Source organism: Clytia hemisphaerica, unplaced genomic scaffold (assembly GCF_902728285.1).
Source record: "Clytia hemisphaerica strain Z4C2 unplaced genomic scaffold, Clytia hemisphaerica genome assembly, whole genome shotgun sequence".
NCBI classification, from domain to species: Eukaryota; Metazoa; Cnidaria; class Hydrozoa; order Leptothecata; family Clytiidae; genus Clytia; species Clytia hemisphaerica.
The window spans coordinates 2,546,237-2,561,206 of NW_027103836.1; the positions used below are offsets into that span (position 1 = coordinate 2,546,237).

Here is a 14,970-nt window from a genome sequence, read left to right on the forward strand (position 1 = left end):
AGATTGATAAAGTTCGATTGGTTCGATTAAATCAATTTATACCTTGCCGCCCAATTTTTTATTCATATTCCAAGGGCGTATTAATGGCCGCCCACGGGCCATCCTAAATCTATCTCATCGGATGGGACAAGCTGGAGCTTTTACAAACTCTTGTAAGATTATTGGTTGGTCGTTAATTTGTAAAAAAAAATATTTTAATTTTTATTACTTTCTTTAAAGAAAGTCATCTCTATTTTTTCAAATGAGCAATAATGAGTGAAGCATACGGTGCCTGTGTTTTGATTAAACAACCTCGTAATTTTCTGAAAGGTAAAGAAAAGTAGAATGAATCCGACACAATCATCAAACCACATCGAACTTTCATCGAACCACATCGAACTTAAATCGAACTCATAGAACATCAATCGAACTTCATCGAACAAAGAACACTCATCGAACTAAATAGAACTTATCAAGAAATTTTCGTAAAGTTCGATAGCTGTTCGATCGGGTTCGGTAATCGAACAGCTATCGTTCGATTTTTTTCGATAAAGTTTGATGGTTCGATAACGAAAATCGGTTTGATAGGGTTCGGTTGACACCGCCTGGTGAACACAAAATATATCAAATTTTATCGATTTGATTGTCGAATACAATTGACTTGTAATCAAATATTCCCCAGGATTTGCTTTGATTGTCAGAAATAATGAAATCAATCAAATATTAGGGGAAATTTAAGTTTGATTGATTTGATTACGCTCGATTGATTGATCCTTTTCGATTTCATTTGATTAGGCTTGTTCGGCTCATTTGTCATTTGAGATTTCTCACGACCCACGGCATGGCCCAAACATGTTCGGGCCTCTTGATTAATACTTTTTAAAAATGGGCCCGCGCTGTTTCGGACCATGTTCGGGCCAGATTTTCGAAAACTTGCTACGATCGCACGTGTAATTTCAGGACCCAATATTTATATTTTAAATTCCTTATTTTAGCAAACAAATTTAAAAATCTTCATCTTTATTCAAATATATATTGTTCAAATATAAAAGTTAATCATCTATTTTCCAATTAAGTTAAGAAAATTATTAAAAAGAATGATTTGAATCTTACATAATATGTTCTTCTTTTTATTCTTCATCCCGTTCCCTTTTCTCGCGGTCTTCTACTATTCAAAGCAGAATTTTTCTGGATCGTTTTTTGTACTGTTATACAACTTTGTGAATCAAACTGGTATTTGGAACTTTGAATTTGTCTAATGAAAATGTTTAACAATGGGTGATGATAAACCAGGAAAGGTAAATAAAATTAAATTCTACTATTCCTATGAACATGGTCCGAACAAAATGTTCGGGCCAATTCAATAATACTTTTTTGTGGCCCGAGCATGGTCCGAACAGGCCCGAACATGTTCGGGCCATGCCTTGGGTAAGTCTACTATTTCGTTTTGTTTGGCCGAACAATAGTAGTTCTTCTGAAGGAAGATCACTGTATTTGGTTATAACCTCTGTAATAAAGTTATAATGATGTTGTATGTGCAATAATATAGTCGTTTTGCTGAAGAACGCAACGGTATTTTGAATAACTAATTACTCCACAGCAGTTACCTAGAGACATGATGATTAATCACGTTTTTACTGGCTCAGAAAAAGTAATGCATGTGGAGTAATTAGTTATTCAATACGCCATTATGTTCTCCAAAACAACTATTGCTACAGGATAATATTAGCTTGTTTTACAAATGGACCGGTTTAATGATGGTAGCTTATTCTGGACACAAGAGCTTGTGAGTTGTTAAACCAAGGATTTTTCTCAGAACAAAAGAAAGATTTTCTCGGACAGGTGTGTGAGTCAGTCGAATGTAATTGATGATTAATTGAATTAATCAAACCAATTGGATTTTATTCCAATGTAATCAAACACAATCGAATAATAACTAAGAATCGGTCGATTGCTATACCGTGAGTGGCCCTAAATCCGACAGCCCTGCCTAAATCAGACCCCCCAAATAACTACTATGAAGAAAAAAACTATGTTTACAAACATTCCCTCTCCAAGTTGAACAATAAACTATTGCAAGAACTCTAGAAACAAAACATCAGAACATCTAAGATGACTTTAATGTCAAGATGTCAATTAATGTCATCGAAAAAGTGTGAGTTGTAAAAATAATTACCTCTTTATTCTGAATCCATTGCTCAAGTTTAAAACGTTAACAATTTTGTAATAAAAAAATATGTTTTTTATATAAGAAGCAATTATTGAAATGATTGGTTCAATCGGTTCAGTGTATCAAATATCTCAGTTTAGTTGACACTTTGGCATCCTTATTGCGTCACAGGGAAAGGTTTTTTGTTTTTTTAGTTTGTATCTTTGAAAGACCCCATCGGATTTAGGCAGGGCTGTCGGATTTAGGACCACTCACGCTACTTTATGAAAATGCCTTAGGAAAATCCCTAAATTTGCCACTAAGCTAGCTAAAATAGAATTCAAAGTGCAAAAGTCATGTTTCAACTTTCTGACTTATTTTAGATAAACATGTGTGAATTGTTTTGGATGAAACTATGATTTCTAAATTTAAAATTAATAAGAAATTGCATTTTTTTCAGTCATGAAGCACCTAAAAGTTAAGTGGCAGGTTTTACTATACATTGCATTTATATACATAAAACTGTCAGACTCAAAGGTCTGCATAGCAAGTGGTCCATGTGGTTGTAAGTTAGATGATGATAGTGCGGAAATGGATTTATCACCACTCATGAACAATGCACCGAGCCCTATGTAAGTATGTTTATTAAGTTGACAACCTTGGTTTTCCACTTGACAGCGTAATATGAAATTTTAGGTTTTTAATAATTTGGCGTAAAGATTCTCAAAATCTCAAGATTCTTTAAGAATATTATCATTTCCTTGTATTACATCTTTAATACTAATAGATGTGTACTTTATATTCTGTTTTATTTACTGATTCCTCATTTTTACAAAATTTCTCAGAATAAAATTTAGTCAATATCAACTTTTTAGTTTCCATACAGAATGTTTTTCTCTTTCGTCAAATTCTTTGACTTTATGATATCATTGCTCTTTTAAAAAATGTATTCAACTTTTTTTCAAATTTCTTATTCCTTTCAATTTGTGAACTGACACCATCTTCTGTGATCAAGGTTTTCAGGTGTGGACACGTCAACAGGAGGGTTTTCAGTGTCAGTCGACTTATGCAGAACTTTTGCATGTCTCAACACTAATGATGCTATGGTAAGAAGTTTTTTGTTGTTTGTCTCTTACTCTTATGGCCAACCCGTGAAAATAAAAAAAAAATTATGTGAATTGGAAAACTTTGCAGGAATTGCGAAAAAACATTGCGTGAATGCATGAATTTGGGAAAAAAATTTGCGTGATTGCGTGAATTGAAAGTCTGCTTGGGGGGCCTCTCTCATGAATGAAGATTTTGTTCACTTTTTTAAAATAGCTCTTGGCAAATATTTTTCATTTGATTCATCACACTTTTGTACTTTCATTTTAAATCTCCCTCTTCCAGTTTTGTGCTATTGATGCCATCCCAAGCCCGTTCGTTATTGGAAACAAACTTTCAAGCTTTGATTATGATGAGGAGAACGATATTGTGACATTCATATATACTTTAACAGGGGCTGCAGAGTATGCTTTTTATTAGAATTCACTTTTTATATTGTTCTGTATTGTTTATAAATCAATCTTTCTGGTTTTAGAAAGTTTATTCTTTTAAAAAAACAGAGAAACATCAGGAAGAACTTTCAATTTGCACCGCAAAACATACATAGATTCTGATATCGTTTAATTTTTGTTTTCCCTTTTGTTTAATAGGCCTGCAACAATAAGGATAGTATTGCATTGCACTCAAGACAGTGGTATCGGGAAAATGTCAGATTTTGATATCAGTGGACAGGGGTCTACTTTTGTAGGTTTAGTATTTTATTTCGTTTGGTTCAATGCTCTTTATAATATCCAGTGTGTCTTTTTGTGACATGAACCTGGTGTTTCTGTTTTTGTTTCTTTAGAAATCTACTCTACTATCAAAATATGCATGTTGGAAAAGGTCTGGTGGTGGTGGTGGATCTGGTGCGAAGTCTGGTGGACTCAGCAAGGGTAGCATACTATGTATTTCGTAAGTTTGCTTTAAATTAGCTTTAAATTTTAAATTTTTTAAATTTTAGATTAAATTTGTATTTTAGATTTGAATACACTTGTATTAGGTACTGTTGGCCAGGTTTTTCCCATTTTTCTAGAGAAGAATTAACAACGACTACTACTAGGTCAAAAAGGCACACATTCAATAATTTCCACTGACTGCAAGATTTATTGACCATCTCAACAGTTTTTATTGACTGTCAAATACAAATTTATTAACAAAAAAATATTTTTAACCGTCAAATCAATTTTCTAGGAAACTAAAAAAGTAAGAAAATTGTCAATGTCAATGAAACTTGCTAATAGTCAATTAAAAATATTTAACACGTGCCTTGTTGGCCTATTATTGAATTAAGGTTTGGAAATGGTAAATACCCTACTGGATAGGAGTTTTGACATACTTAAGATATCTGAAAATTTCGAATTAGAGGAAAATATCTTGCCTTTATGAAGTTTTGATATTTTGTTTTCAGATTATTGGTCATCAGTGTAGTCTACATTGTTGGTGGCATTCTCATCAATAAATATGTCCGAAAAGTAGATGAGTCCACCAGTTTATGTCCGAATGCTGAATTCTGGAAAGTATTACCTGGATATATTAAGGTTGGTTTAGATTTTCGTTGATATTATAATATGCTTACTTGCACTTCATTATTATAACATCTTTGCATGTCTTGTATGGGTTCGATTCCCAGTAGATGCTGTGTCTCACTTGGCAAGTGAATGTACCAACGCCCTGGTCAACCCATGCCATACAAGGGGAATTGGGTACCATGCTCTGATACAAGTATGGGGAGATATGCCTGTCTCTGTGGTGTGGTTGCTAATACTTGCCAGGTTCGACCATGCGAGGATGCACTTTCCTCCCGAGTCGTTCGAGTATAGTAACTGTACATACTCAGCTCTGTGTGTCGCGAGCACGAGTTGGCAGAGTCAGGTAAGGGCAGTGATTTCCCTATCCTAGGATAGTCAATACTGTCCTGGAAAGGACCTGTTCGGTTCACCGGAAGGACTATCTCTCTTTCTCTCTTTTTGCATTCCTTTCAAAGTTAACCAACACAGTACATAAATCCTAATGAGGCCAGTAAATACTCATGGTTTAGCTTTGGTTAATGATCTTTGGAGATTAAAAGGGTTACCACAATTTTTAGGTGTTTTTTAAAATGTTATTCTGAAACTTACAAAAACTAAAAATTAAACAGTGCACGAAAATGATTTTTTCATTCAAGCAAACAAAATCTACCAATAGGCCTTTTCATAAATTATAAGTGCAACGACTGCCTCGTTTTGAAACCATTACCAAGGTGATCAAATCCCTTGAGGCGTCAATTATTACTTTTTGAATAGATTTGACTCTTTTGAACTCATCTGGGAATCAATTACCATGGTAATATTTTGAAAACGAGGTAAGTGTTGCTTGTGACGTAATTTATAAAAAGGTCTATCCCTTCACATTTTTATGTATATATGTTCTTTTTAGGATGGATTCATGTTTACGAAATCCAAAATTAAGAAAGACAAAGAATATGAGCAGATATAACATAACTTTACAACAATTCCTTTTTTTATACTTTTTTAATGTTTATAATAATTGTTTCAGTTTAGTTTAAATCATAGTAGTAATATTTTATAGGTAGTATGCAATTTTAAAGACATAAAATGATAATTTATTTTCTAGATAATATTACTAGTCAGAAAGCGTTTTTCAAAACACAGCCAGTATAGAAACCCTAACTGGGCCCAGTCAAAATATTATATGACCTACCAGATTTTTTTATAAAATATCCCATCATGGACCATCACTTCAGGATTGCTCCCAAAGGGATAGAGAATGGTGTGATATTTCGGGAAATTTGCGATCGTTATCCTAATGCTGCGCTTGTGGATGTGTGAATATGGAAAGATGGGTACCCTCCCTAGGAAGTGACATTCGGAGAAGGGATAAAATTAAAAAGCTTTTTTGAAATTTAGGTGCAAATACGGAAAATAACCAGAATTGTTGAGGTTTCAAAGTTTGTTGAATATAATATGTTTCAAAGTTTTCAACTCCTTGATAAAATTACAAGAAAAAAGGCCGTAAAACGTTGTTTAATTCTCTGACAAAAATAATATAATGAGTTGTATCAAGTTTGGGTCTGATCTGTTACTTTTGGATTCAAAGTACTTAGCAGTAAGATTGATAATAACTTGCTTCCTCCTTTAAATCATCTTAGATAAACAGTCTCGACAGTTGGCTTTCCTATCCGGGGGGGAGGGGGTGCAAAGCAACTTTTTGTGAAATTTTTACGACCCTTTGGGACAATTTTGACCCATCTTTGACAATCCATTTTGACGATCTTTGACCCTTGTGGGACTGAAATTTGATTTTCTGATTTTTCCGACCCTTAGCGGGACTTTGGAAATCCAAAAAAGGTGCCCATAAGGGCGGCACATACCGTACCCTCCATTTGCATAAGTACAGGGGGTACCCCCGGGTCCCTATCAAACTGTAACTTAAATACAATAAGAACCAACATAATATATTATACACAAATAGCATTCACCTTTTAATATGAAGTTTAGATAATTATTTTACGACAATATTTTTTGTACTTTTTTAAAATTTCTTCTGCAGCCACTCACCAGATTTTTATAAGATAAGATTTTGTAGAATTTTTATACTCATTATAATTTTTGTAATAATTTAGAATAATTTACATTAAATAAATTATCATAAAATTAAAGATTGCATGAATACACCACTCAAATGCCCTATTAATCTAATTTGTTTTGTTTGTTTTATTTTCAGCATGTAAGTAAAAATAAATAAACAAATAAAAAAAACTGTTAAATGGTAATGCATTCAATCACACTCATCATCGTCATATCCGTGGCATTAAAGTTCACCAATGGATTGAAATGTGTCAGTAATGGTCCTTGCGGATGTACTTTGGATGATGGCAGCAAAAAGATTGATCTGTCGCCTATGATTAAAGCTGCTGGCAAAACACCAATGTATGCATCTTAAGTTGTTGCAAATTTAAATATCAATTATGTCTACGGCTGGACTTACAAAAATGTTGATTTGCCGTCCCGTGACTGACTCTACCTCTAAACTTGCCGACCCAAAATATTTTATTGGTGTTTTAAAGAAGAATATTTTTCCTTCAAATTAAAACCTCTATCAAATCTGTCTCATTCTATCTTAAGTTTAAGAATTTAGCTCTTCTGTGATTATTAAATATAATTATCAGAACCGAACTGAAACGCTCCACTATTTTTATCGGAAAGTTTTCTTGGCTTCGAAACGTTCTAAAACCAATATATATACACTCAATATCCAAAACAAAAACCATAAACACATTAGAGTCGATCCACGTACAATGAGGGTGATTCGGAAAAATTACTTATTCATCGATTGTAGGAATGATTCCTATTGTACTCCATAATGAAGGACCAAATTCGATCAAAAAAATCTTTTTTTCTGTATCTTATTACACGTTTACACTATGATTATCATTTTTGGACCTACCTCCGGGTACCCCGGTGGAGGTCCTATAAATTAACCGATGTCCGTTCGTCCGTCTGTTACCAGCTTTTCTCAGGATTGGCTCATTAATTTTTTCTGATTTTTGGCACAATGATGCAAAATGGTAATGCCCAAAATGCGACGGAGCCCGATTTTCGAAAAAAAAAATTTCCGGGCAAAAATGCCAGAAATATGCCGGAAAAACTGTTTTTTTGTTATTTTCTCGAGATTTTATCATTAGTTTTTTCTGATTTTTTGCTCAAAGATGCGTATTAACAATGCCCAAAACATGGCGGAGTCAGATTTTTGAGAAAAAATTTTTTCCGGCCGAGAATGCCGGAAATATGCCGGAAATCGCCGTTTTTCTTGATTTTCATTTGACATTTTCCTTATAGTTGGTTGTTTTTTCATTCTAAAACATTATTATATATTAATAGCAATGCCCGCCATCCGGCCGAGAATGCCGGAAATATGCCGGAAATATGCCGGAAATCACCGCTTTTCTTGATTTTCATTTGACTTTTTCCTTATAATTGGTTGTTTTTTCATTCTAAAACATTATTAATAGCAATGCCCGCCATCAAGCATGTTTCAATTTTCAATAAAATTGATCATTGAAGCCGGAACTAATTTAAAATCGCCGGAACAACCTATTTTCGCCGGAAAGACAGTATTTCTTGAATTTCTCGAGCTGTACTTTATAATTTTTTATGAAATTTTGCACACTGATGCAAAATGACAATACCTAAAATGTGACGGAGCCTGATTTTCGAAAAACATTTCTTTCCGGCCGAAAATGCTGGAAATATGCCGGAAAAACCGGGTTTTTGACATTTTCTCGAGATTTTATCATTAGTTTTTTCTGATTTTTTGCTCAAAGATACGTATTAACAATGCCCAAAACATGGCCGATTCCGATTTTTGAGAACCGGAACTATTTAAAAATCGCCGGAACAACCTATTTTCGAAAATGCCGGAAATATGCCGGAAAAACCGGATTTTTGACATTTTATCGAATTTTCATTCATAGTTTTTTTCTATTTTTTTGCAGAGTGATGCGTTTTCGCAATGCTCAAAACATGGCTGAGTTCGATTTTTGAGAAAAAATTGTTTGCAGATTTTCATTGGATTTTTTCGTTTTATGTCTTTCTTTTTTTCAAACAAAAACATTATTTATAAGAATTCAATTTTCAATGAAACTGATTTTGGTACAGGAACTTTCCAAAAATCGGCAGAACAGCCGAGAATCGCCGGATTTCTTGAATTTCTCGAGTTGTTCTTGTATTATTCTGCATTTTCATACTATTGTTGTCATTTTTCAATTGTCTTATTACAACACTCTTCAAGTAGGTCCATTCAGCATGTAGCTTGTTTTGTTTAGGTTCCCAGGAATTGTGGGTACTGAGCCGTCTTACGAATACGATGTTGATCTTTGTACTCAATTTGTTTGTGGAAAAGCTGTTCCATCAAAAACCAATGTAAACGTTTTCATCATAACTTACAGTATTACACGAATATTACTAGTCATTTTGTTAACACGAATTGAAATATCGTGTTAATAAAAACCCCCTTAATTAAAACCAGCTGCTGTTTCCTTGAAAAAGCAGAAAAATTCATGTAAATTTGAAGCCCGTTGAATGCTTGCCTAGTAATAAAAAGTAATATTCGTGTAATAAGGTAAATCTTAAGTTTCTTTACATTGCGATCTCTGATGCCTCAAATTCATTCTCTCGTGAAATAACTTTAGGGATCATTTGTTCAACTTTAATAATGACTTCTATTGAATTTATAACTTTTCTTTCATTAAATTTAAGTTTCCCTTTAAATTTTGAGGATCTTTTTTACCCATTCACTTTTCCTCCGTTCTTAGGTTTGTTTAAAAGTACAAAGCATAGTGAATATGGCCATTGGGAAAGACGTAGCTTATGAGTATGATGCTGAAAGTGACATCATCACTTTTGTATACTCAGGCGTCGTACAATCAGAGTAAGTTCCACTTACATTGGCCGCTGATGAAAAGGAGATAAAAGCCTTTTTACACTGACCTATGTTTAAAACTTTTGACCATGTATCCTCCATCTTTGATCATGCATAGTTTAAAAAGGAAGAGTTACCTGCACATTAGTAGCGCTAAACCTGATTTTCACCAGATATTAATGCGTTTATGTTTGTAACTGAAAACGATTAGCTTTTGATTTGACTAGATCGTGACTGGCTGACAACAACAAAATTTCTGCTAATTCTTCTCTTCCCAGAAATGGTTTAAGGTTTTATTTTGAATAAGCTTTAAAGGAGAATTTCTTTCTTTAGAAAAGTACAAACTCGAATTACAATGCATTGCTCCACTACAGCACCTGGCATTGGCACACTGGCTAACGTCAACAACGATAAAGATAGTAAATTATTTGTAAGTTACATCGCAAATCGCTAGATTTTACCTTTCCTTAGCCTCCATGGATCTGTGTTCGACACCCGAGATGTCGGGTGTCAACTTCGGTGAGACGTTTTAAAGCCGTTTTTAAAATCCAAATCCCACGAAATCAAATTTTGCTTTCAACAAGATTTTACCAGATTTCAATTCAACCTCTATGAGAGTGTAATTTTATTAAAATTAATTTTTGACTTGTGGTTTTATTTACAGTGGCTTGTCCACCGGCAGAGAACCTCCCTTAAGCTTTTTGAGCATTTGTTTATTCAAAATGTACGCCGAAGGTGCTATTTTTCCGGGTCAAGCTGGAGTTTTTACAAGATACTTACAAATCAGAGATGCTTTGAGCATAGAACGTTTTCCTATCGTATACAGTAGAATTAATTTATGAAATACAGAACAGATAGGAGGTAAATAAAAGATAAATACCTCAAGCGTCCACAACACTCTCCAAACTATCTACACCCCCAGGTCCCGAGGTCCCGAAGTCCTGAGTTGAACTATAACAACACTCTCCAAAGTATCTATAACCCCAGGTCCCGAGGTCCCGAAGTCCCGAGTTGAACTGTGCCAATACTCTCCAAAGTATCTACTCCCCCAAGTCCCGAGGTCCCGAGGTCCCGAGTTGAGTTATGTATGTTCTCTTCACCTATAAAAACCCACATCCCCAGGTCCCGAGGTCCCGAGTTGAGTTATGTTCTCTTCACCCATAAAAACCCACACCCCCAGGTCCCGAGTTGAGTTATGTTCTCTTCACCCATAAAAACCCAAACCCCCAGGTCCCGAGGTCCCGAGTTGAGTTATGTTCTCTTCACCCAAAAAAACCCACACCCCGCCCAGGTCCCGAGTATAAATATTATTTCCAAAAGATCTACAACCCTAGGTCCCGAGGTCCCGAGTTGAGTTATGTTCTCTTCACCCATAGAAACCCACACCCCCAGGTCCCGAGGTCCCCCGAGTTGAAGAAATCAGCGAGTGCGCACGAAGCGGAAAACATAGTGAAGGGACGAAGCGACCTCGTGGTATACAGAAACAAAACCATGACTTATATAAAACTATTGTTGTCCATTTTGTTAAGGATTAGTCTAAATAAATTTAATAGTAAATGATAAAAATAAATTTAACACCACATTTTTAATTTTCGCTCAGCGAAAATATTACGATCGGCTTTTGCGGTGGTCGGCGGTGTGGAAAAAAAATTACACTTCGTAGTCATTCTTCGTGCTCCACACCTTTCTAGAACCTTCTAGAACATTCTTTTCTCTTTGGAGAGTGTTGCCACAGTTCAACTCGGGACTTCGGGACCTCGGGACCTGGGGTTGTAGATACTTTGGAGAGTGTTGGCACAGTTCAACTCGGGACTTCGGGACCTCGGGACCTGGGAGTGTAGATACTTTGGAGAGTGTTGACTTCAGGACCTCGGGACCTGGGGTTGTAGATACTTTGGAGAGTGTTGCTGCAGTTCAACTTGGGACCTCGGGACCTAGAGTTGTAGATCTTTTGGAAATAATATTGATATAGTTTAACTCGGGACCTCGGGACCTGGGGGTGTGGTTTTTTTTTGGGTGAAGAGAACATAACTCAACTCGGGACCTCGGGACCTCGGGACCTGGGGATGTGGGTTTTTATAGTGAAGAGAACATACATAACTCAACTCGGGACCTCGGGACCTCGGGACTTGGGGGAGTAGATACTTTAGAGAGTGTTGGCACAGTTCAACTCGGGACTTCAGGACCTCGGGACCTAGATTTGTAGATCTTTTGGAAATAATATTGATATAGTTCAACTCGGGACCTCGGGACCTGGGGGTGTGGGTTTTTTTGGGTGAAGAGAACATAGCTCAACTCGGGACCTCGGGACCTGGGCTGTTTAATTTTTTGGAGAGAATATTGATATAGTTCAACTCGAGACTTCGGAACTTGGGGTTAGAGAATTTTTTGGAGGTATAACATATCGGGTGTGCTTGTTCCGTAAAATACACACAAAGAAAATCGCATCCCAGCTTGTAAAAACTCCAGCTCATCCGATTTTTCCAAGACAGATTTTCAAAGAATTAGTCAACTCCCGAAACAAAAAAGTGGTACTTTTATTTTATGAAAGAAAGTGAAAGTTTATTGCACATTTGTTTTATCTTTTAGTATGTTATATTTCAAGTGTCTGTATCCTTCTATATTATTGATGGTGTTCAAAAATAAAGGCCTGTTTTTAACATTTTCATTCAAAGGAGTATATTATAAAGGGGTAAAGCCTTAACATTGGGCTATTCCATTAAATTTCCATACAGGGGGTGGACGAACCCTTTTAAGGTAAATAAAGATTCTTAGAAATATATGGATACCAGGGGGTGGCAAAATGGCAAAATTTGCAAATGATCCCTTGGAAAAATTCTTTACATACCTTAAAAGTAAGGGTGGACGAAGTAAAATCAGTCTTTTACCCCTTAGAAATTTTATTAGAATAATCTTTTACCTCCTGGAAAAATGAAAAAATACTCCGTTATACCCCCTGGAAATGTTCGTCCACTCCATGTATGGATATAAAATGGAATAGCCCATTAACTTTCACCCATATATCTTACATTATCAGACGACAGCACTGACATCGAAGTACGCTTGTTTCAGCGATGCTGGTGGTGGAAACTCCTCAAAAGGATTGAGCATCGGCTCTATTCTGTGCATTACGTAAGCTTATGTATAAAAGGCTTTAAAAAACATATAAAAAATATCCCTTATAAATTATGTAAATATGTTGACGCTCTCTATAGTCTCTAATTCAATTCTCAAGGGAAATTCAAATTTGATCGAAAACGGGAGCTTATCGAAACATAGAACGTCGAATTAGAGAGCGTCAACTGTATTTTAACACCTTTACTTTTTTCTAATATGATTTTTCGTCAAAGTCTTCTTACATCGATAATAGTTCTGCTTAGAAACTAAATTTTAACATCGATACCCGTTATCTGGAGCTTGAGTTTCATAGAGTCATTTCTTGAATTTTGTGAGCTATTAGGATTCCCTTTATTGGGCTTTTCCAGAAAATTTTTTTACCCCCACTGACGAGGATATTGATTTTTTGAAGTATCGAACCCCTGGATATCCTACTTTATTAGTAAAGACTAAAGTAAAGACTCTTAAAAATATGCTCAATCCCCTGGATATCCTCTCATAAAGATGCTTACCCCTGGGGGCACGAACTATTTCTGGAAAAGCCCACTGTTTGCACGTAAGTTTTGGATAAAATTTCTTCTTCTGATAAAAACAGGATACTTGTTTTGCTTATTGTGTACTTGGTGGCAGGCATACTTATCAATAAATATGTTCGCAAAGTTGAAGCTGGTGAATCTGTAGTTCCGAACCATTCGTTTTGGTCAGCATTTCCTGGTTACGTCAAGGTATGATATTCCTATAATGATGGATCTGCATCACAGATATCGTATTCTTAAACACTAGATAGGCTAACTGCTCACAGATATCCCATGTAAGTATGTCCAGTTTTGAAGTCGACTATTCCGCCAATTTACCTTCAACGTACCGAACGTTCAAATTTGAAAACATTCGAATCGTGCTGTTGACGACCAGAATCGAAAACAAGATGGCGGACTAGCCAGCTCTAAATCTGGACACACTTCCCATATACGGCTAGCCTGATCCAGTCAAGTAATTAAAGATCAGTGATCCGCATCGGCAAAATTGGGGACGGGCGGAGTGATGTCCTTATTGCGATAATTCAAAATATTTGGGCGATGTTCCTTGTTTTGGTCACCTCTAAGAAAACCAATGCCTGAATTCTGAATTTAATACACTTGAACCCCTACACTTACTACTAGTACTACTTATTTCTTGGGCAATCATAATATTATTAACATAGACAAGTTTAAAATATCGTCCATGTTATAGCTTCATAGCTTTTCCTGTAGAATCTCACATTCTATGAAGCTTTTTTGCAAACGTATAAATTTGATTTCCATTTTCTTGTCTATTATTATGTACCTACCTTAAGGAAACTTATTTTGGTGGGAACTAATTTTGACAAGCGGCAAAAATCCTGAACATTTTTAATTTTGGCGAGAACTTATTTTGGCGAGTGAGCAAAATATTTAATTTTGGCAGGAACTGATTTTGGCTTATTTTGTCTAAATTCGCCGAATTCGCCAAAATTAGTTCCCACCAAAATAAGTTTCCTTAAGGTAATTAAAAGTTGATCTTCTTCTCCTCCTTTAGGATGGCTGCAGCTTTACTGTCTCAAAAATCAAAGGAAACAAAGAGTACGAACAAATATGAAAAATAATTATCAAATAGATGTTTATATTTATTTTTTGATCATTATTGGACCTACCTGGAAGTCCTTTATATAAATTAACCCATATCTGTTTATTAGTTCTTTAGTTACCAGCTCTTCTCAAGATTTGCGTCTATTGAATTTTTCTGATTATACACAAATATGTTTATTAATAAACCTTTGAATGCGACAGAGCTAGATTTTCAAAGAAAAAATTCTTTCGCTTGATTTTGGAAATGTCTCGAAAAAAAAAATTAAAATGTCCTATCATTAGTTTTTTTCTGATTTCTTGTTTATTTCAAATTTAATGTTTTCTATTGATCAGTCGGGTAGGTCCAACTTGTTGGTATCAAAAATCATACGCATTTTCATAAATTTAAACACTTTATCAAGGGGTGAAGCAACTAAGCACTTCAGATATCAGCTTTGGTTGTACGGTTGGCACTCTCTAATTCCAATATCAAGGGAAATTATAATTTTTTATCGTATACAGCAAACTCTCTCTAATTCGAATCTCTATTATTGGAATCTTTCTCTAATTCGAATAAAAATTTTGGTCCCTTGAAATCGAATTAGAGAATTAACTGTATGGGAGCGTATCGAATTGAAG

At 35.2% G+C, this 14,970-nt stretch overlaps 2 protein-coding genes across 2 annotated transcripts; both read left to right on the plus strand.

Annotated features, from left to right (window-relative positions):
- Positions 1–2,548: 2,548 nt before the first annotated feature.
- On the plus strand, positions 2,549–5,780 carry LOC136807238 (uncharacterized). The gene is made up of 7 exons (XM_067063835.1): positions 2,549–2,760; positions 3,144–3,234; positions 3,518–3,636; positions 3,823–3,916; positions 4,017–4,123; positions 4,620–4,749; positions 5,627–5,780. The coding sequence occupies exons 1-7, from the start codon at positions 2,591–2,593 to the stop codon at positions 5,684–5,686; spliced, it is 771 nt and encodes a 256-aa protein (XP_066919936.1). The 5' UTR covers positions 2,549–2,590; the 3' UTR covers positions 5,687–5,780.
- Positions 5,781–6,932: 1,152 nt separating this feature from the next.
- Positions 6,933–14,565, plus strand: LOC136807239 (uncharacterized). The gene is made up of 7 exons (XM_067063836.1): positions 6,933–7,140; positions 9,036–9,132; positions 9,525–9,640; positions 9,965–10,061; positions 12,669–12,763; positions 13,344–13,473; positions 14,303–14,565. The coding sequence occupies exons 1-7, from the start codon at positions 6,977–6,979 to the stop codon at positions 14,360–14,362; spliced, it is 759 nt and encodes a 252-aa protein (XP_066919937.1). The 5' UTR covers positions 6,933–6,976; the 3' UTR covers positions 14,363–14,565.
- Positions 14,566–14,970: the final 405 nt, after the last annotated feature.

Bases quoted from the DNA above. Each gene is read 5' to 3' on its own strand.
- LOC136807238 (XM_067063835.1), top strand. From the start codon at position 2,591: ATGAAGCACCTAAAAGTTAAGTGGCAGGTTTTACTATACATTGCATTT. The intron at 2,761-3,143 runs GTAAGTATGTTT...TCTGTGATCAAG, and splicing joins AACAATGCACCGAGCCCTAT to GTTTTCAGGTGTGGACACGT. The intron at 4,124-4,619 runs GTAAGTTTGCTT...TTTTGTTTTCAG, and splicing joins GGTAGCATACTATGTATTTC to ATTATTGGTCATCAGTGTAG.
- LOC136807239 (XM_067063836.1), top strand. From the start codon at position 6,977: ATGGTAATGCATTCAATCACACTCATCATCGTCATATCCGTGGCATTA. The intron at 9,641-9,964 runs GTAAGTTCCACT...TTCTTTCTTTAG, and splicing joins TCAGGCGTCGTACAATCAGA to AAAAGTACAAACTCGAATTA. The intron at 12,764-13,343 runs GTAAGCTTATGT...TGATAAAAACAG, and splicing joins GGCTCTATTCTGTGCATTAC to GATACTTGTTTTGCTTATTG.